Source organism: Anneissia japonica, unplaced genomic scaffold (genome assembly GCF_011630105.1).
Source record: "Anneissia japonica isolate Jap-2015-1 unplaced genomic scaffold, ASM1163010v1 scaffold287833_len2544123_cov190, whole genome shotgun sequence".
NCBI lineage: Eukaryota > Metazoa > Echinodermata > Crinoidea > Comatulida > Comatulidae > Anneissia > Anneissia japonica.
The window spans coordinates 152627-158498 of NW_022757233.1; the positions used below are offsets into that span (position 1 = coordinate 152627).

The following is a 5872-nucleotide window of genomic DNA, read 5'->3' on the forward strand; positions in this document are numbered from 1 at the left end:
AGAATATACCGGTAAAGTTTCGTCAGCAAATTTAAGGATGTTCGTGTAATAAGTTTGTTATTGAAGAATACTTTTCTTACAACTTGTGTCTTTGAAAATTGGTAAATGTTTGTGAATGTTGGTTGGCGTTATATCTAAGATTATACATTTGTTTTTTATCATTCCATTAAAAGATTGTTAATGTATAAATCTGTATTTTATAAATTTAGGACACGAAATATTGGCGTCTGCGCAGGCCAAATGAATTAATTTCAAGTGACGAAGGTGATATTAGCAGACAGTTCTGGCGTTCCCTCCCCAAACGCGTAGATGCCGTCTACGAAAGATACCACGATAGTATGATAATATTTCTTAAAGGCGGAAAATACTGGGAGTATTATGGCCTAACCAAACATTCAGGACCTAATAAGCTATCTAGCTTAAAGTTGCCACTTCACATCGACGCCGCTGTTTCATGGGGCTACTATGGAAAGACGTATTTCTTTAAGGGCACTCAAGTGTGGCGATTTGATGAAGTCGAGAAGAAGGTGGATGCAGGTTTTCCTGCACCAATTAAAGAAGTATTTAGAGGAGTACCCGATCATATTGATGCTGCTTTCCAATATAATGATGGTAGGTCATGTTCTGTTCTAATAAGAATAATTTGAATATAACCAACTATATTAATAATAATACAGTAATATATAGGTGTAATTTTGCCCTACCTGACGTAGAAATGTACTGAATAATCAGTACGTTTAAAAACAACTGCGAAAAAAATCGCAAAATTACACCTATACATGATTCTCCTGACGCAAATCCAGTTATTGTCTAATAAATCACGACAATAACAATTATTATCAATACAGTAATATGCCTAAAATTACTATTATTGTTATTATTATTATTATTATTATTATTATTATAAAGATGATAATTTGACAATGATAAATTTTAATAATGTCGTTCATTTTGATGATGATGATGATGATGATGATGATGATGATGATGATGATGGTGATAACAAGGATAACGACTGTAATGATGACGCTGCTCGATAATTTTCTTTATTGACGTTGAGAATTGCCTTTGATAATAATTATATGTGTCTGCAATTATTGATGTAGTGACGATTCTAATAGGCCTAGTAACCAATGGCGGCGCCAGCGTCTGAAATCTGGGGGGTGGGGCAAGGTAAAATTTTAAGGGTTACAATATGCTGGGGTGGCCCGGAGTGGGCGTCATCAGACATCGCTCAAACTTTCTTGAGTAGTCCAGGGGGTGAAGCCTCTGAAAAATATCATAATTTAGGGGTTTCTGGGCCTATTTAATCGATTTTATAGATAAATAGTCTACTAATATGTAGAAAATATATATCATTTTTTCTTTCCGACGAATTGTGGTTTTTCCTTTTATTTTTTTTGTCCCTCCCCCCGCTAGCGCCGCAACTGGAATCACATTATGATGAGAATGTTTACATAGGCCTATGTTTCTTTCACTCAGGTTACACCTACTTCATCAAAGGGAGGCAATACTACAGATACAATAATAAACGGGAAGCAGTCGATAATGGATTTCCTCGTATATTTGGAGTTGACTTTTTTGCGTGTCGGACAGAACAGTATTCCGAGAACGGAACTATATACAACGCGGATGGATCTGTATATAAGTATAATTCAACAAATGATGTTGATCCAAATACCGGAGCCAGTGTACATTCTCAATTACCGGCACTTTTATTCACACTTATATTATCTTCTATGTTCATTCTTTGGTAAAAACGCTGTTTAGATTACGCAAATTTCAAACCAAAGTGACTGAATGTGAGCGACAAATCCAAGATTGGACCATAGGAAAATAACATGTTCACAATCTTGTGAATCTGTTGCGAACTTGAAAAAAAATCGTCAAGCGGGTTTACTAGACGAACACTACAGAAAACAGATGGATTTCAGATCAAGAACTAGTCCATTACCCCTAATATACGTATGTTAATTAATAATTAATTAATTGATTGATTCAGTTCTCTCTAAAATTATGTGTAGATCTGTTCAAAGAGATGATACAGAAACAAAAACCCAAAATGTATAAATGTGTTCTCTTTGTAGAGATTATTGATGAATTATTAATTAGTTACTATTGATTGACCAATAAAGAACGATTATTGATTGATTATTTGATAATTTATTTTTGTTATTGATTTGTTTTTATTGATTGATCACTGAATGGTTATTATTGGATTTATTGTTTATTGCTTGGCTATTATTGATGGATTGGTTACAATTGATTAACCAATAAAGAACGACTTTCTATTGATTGATTATTGATTTCTGTTATTTATTTATTTTATTGATTGATCATTGAATGGTTATTATTTATAGATTATTGATTGGTTGTTATTTATTAATCATTAATTGGTTATCGTTGATTGATTAATTTATTATTTTTCTTACAATCTGAAAATATACTATTGATAATTAATTGATTATTATTGATTGATTGTTTACTGATTGGTCCTGGATTGAATTGATTTTTAATATCAATTAATCATTGATTGATATTCCTTTATTAGATTTCATTTGTTATTGATTATTGATTGATCTATAAATCAATAATTGAATGATATAATGATGACAATTTTTTTTTATTGTTTTCTCATCCTGATTGATCTATAAATCAATAATTGAATGATATAATGATGACAATTTTTTTTTATTGTTTTCTCATCCTGTATGTGTATCTCGTTGTGTCTTTAATTGCATCTTTGCACTATAAAGTTTATAGTAATTTATTGATTATTTATGTTAAGGAAATAATTCAAAGAGGGCTGGACCCTGAGCCGGAGCACATAAAAACTAATGATATAACATAGATTATTCATAATAAAAATTAATTATGTATTTGAATTACTCAGATATGAATACTATGCTTAAGAATGATTCATAAATTATTTGAATAATTTAGAATTTGAGAATGCTGTATTATATCATGGAGATATAATACATTATAATTTACTATTATAGCTCCATGACCATTTTTTTATTTGAATATTAGCATTTTCTAAGAGTGTATATCTTCTATGATTACACGGCATGAGTTACTTTATGGATACATTACAAACGTTACGCCTAATCGCCTAGTTCAATAGTAACTGATGAGCGTTTAGGCTTAATAACTGACAACATCATATTGGTAATGCGTTTATAATCAACCATTAGGTTCAGTAGACAATTCCATCTAGTCTGTGCAACTAAATGTTGTTTTTATGTTATTGTGATATTTAGTAGTTTGGTAACTCAATTTATACGTACTGATATCAAAATGTCCACGTTTTTTTTTTATTCGGGTGACCCGGTCACCAGTAATATCGAACAATTAGGCTAACATTTGTTCTGTCGTTGATGTTTTCAAGGTGAACATGTGGAATTGTACGAAATGTTATCTGGAGAGGCAGAAATAAAATGCGCTCATCCAATATATAAGATCTCATAAATATTAAAAACTGCTTAGTAGACTAGACTATTGATGATAAGACAATAAATGATTATAGATATCTCATGGTTCATCCAATAGGCATATTTTATTACTATGGTTGAATCACTGTCTGTTTGTCTTAACTATATAATCTTTCATATGAACTATTTACTATGCATTTTATGGCTGTCAGCCTGAATATAAACAAAAATGTTAATCGATGTTATAGCTTTATTGTTTCTATTATAGGCCTAGCACTTATTATTTTTCATGTTCAGTTATTCGTTTTAATGAAATTATAAATAGGCCTATTTGTTAAATGTACAGGTGTAGATGATTAACATGACTGACAGATTGTATCATGTTATATACATCGTGTAAAAAGTGAATGAAAAACAAACAGAAGATTGAAAATAAATACATTTTAGATAAGAATTAATTGTGTACTTTATTTGATTTGCATAATAATGTATTTGAAATTCCACTTCTACATCAAATCAGTGGCAGCACACAGTTAATGAATGAAAGAAGAGGAAAACATCAACTTAAGCTAAACATTAACCAAAATATAAAAACCTAACTAAGAAGCAAAATACAATTTTGTATAATGGTTTGAGAAAAACAAATTGTCCCATCGGGATTCGAACCGAAGACTTTCTTATTATAGTTCGGGCCTTTGGTTGCTAAACCAACTGAGCTATGGGCCAAGGTGGTGTATTTCTGTGTATTTTCCCATAGTACATGTTATATCCTCAAATTGCATACTATGCAATAAGTAGATTATTTGATAACTCTAATGGGATAAATATTTTTTATGCGTCCTTATTTGATAACAGTTACGTCATTACAAAGGAATGGAGCTATGGTTTGGTGGTTAAGGTGCTTGCTTCCCAATCCCAAGGCGTGTTCAATCATGGCAACACATGCTAAGTCGATTTCTTACAAACAAAACCAACTACACTTCCCAAGACATGTACTGTACAGTAATGGGACTTGGTTAAGAGCATTGAAGATTTCGAAATGATCAACTCCATTTGTTAAGCCTCACAAAGACGCTTGGTCATTATAGAATATTGAGGTTTAGTGATCAGCTTCGCCCGATGGATCTTAATAATAACAATAAATATTTATATGTATTTGTGTTTTTCATTTCACGATGGGGCTAAAAATTGTATTATCACATTTTATGATATAAATAGAACTACATAATGAAATAGGCCTTTGTTTTAATTAAAATACATAAAACCTTTCGCACAATATCTTTAAACGTCCACGAAAGAAAATCAGTCATGACTACAGAGTTAGTATGTGGTTTCTGTATGCGGATCCTCATTTATAAATACTGTACCGTACTGTATTGAATGGTGAGAGGTCCACGGTAATACCGCATGTAAAGTCATGTTTTATATATCATTTATGACACTTAATCGGGAGAGAAGACGTCGTGTAGGCCTATATCGAATACAAAATAACACTGCGTGTGTGCCCGGCTTAATGAACCCTCTTAGAGTATAAAATAAGCGGAAAAACTTGTGTTTTATTGTAAATTAATAACTTATTTGATCCTTATAAATAAGCAATTCAATGTTTTGTTAGGTTTTTAGGGTTTTTCCCAGCTTTAACCATTTGCGCATTACCATTATAACAATTAAGTTCAATGTTTATTGATATGATGCCAACGTTTTTATTACAATTCCTCTGTTAAATTAATTTTAATTGAACCTTTCACAGAACAACATCCTCATCAACAATTAACAAACAGGAACAACAGTTCAATGCAATTATATTACTGTTATCTACAAGATTGAACTCCTTCAGTGGCTACGAATTAATTTGTCATCAACATAACCTATTGTTTAAAATAAAATGTTTTTTCTTTCTTGGAAAAACTCTCATCTTGTGATTAATTTAATACTACCATTATCATTACCGTTATTATTATCATCACTATACCCATCACCATCAATTACCAAAACCATCACCATTAACATCATCATCATTGTCGTTACTTTAAACATCACCATCATCACACAACCAACATCATTACCATAACCATCACCTCATTATAATCATTAATATTACCAACCATCATCATCACCATTCTCCTAACCACCACCATCATAATTAACAAAAGCTGTTGACACATGAGAAAAGAAACTGAATATATGACACCATAACACTTTTAGAAAATTTCCATCAGTAATTCAACAGCACATCACTATCAGTATCTGACGCTTATTTTTTTTGGTACATAGTTCCGTCTAGAATAAAGGCTGACAGTGATAAAACTATGGATGATAGCTAATACATATTCTAAAGTGTTCTGTTTGTGTGCAAGATCAAAGCTATTTTCACATTACAAGTAGGTCTACGCAATGCCGTAGCCAGGGTTTTCACAGTACGGGACAATATCAGGGTG

The 5872-nt window shown here is 31.6% G+C and overlaps 1 protein-coding gene across 1 annotated transcript in view; it reads left to right on the plus strand.

Annotated features, from left to right (window-relative positions):
• The window catches only part of LOC117124598 (72 kDa type IV collagenase-like), a 16678-nt gene extending 14641 nt beyond the window's left edge, over positions 1–2037 (plus strand). Inside the window, 2 exon segments of the mRNA XM_033270892.1 lie at positions 210–612; positions 1483–2037. Coding sequence (XP_033126783.1) covers positions 210–612; positions 1483–1757 — 678 coding nt within the window. The 3' untranslated portion in view covers positions 1758–2037.
• The last annotated feature ends 3835 nt before the right edge of the window (positions 2038–5872 follow it).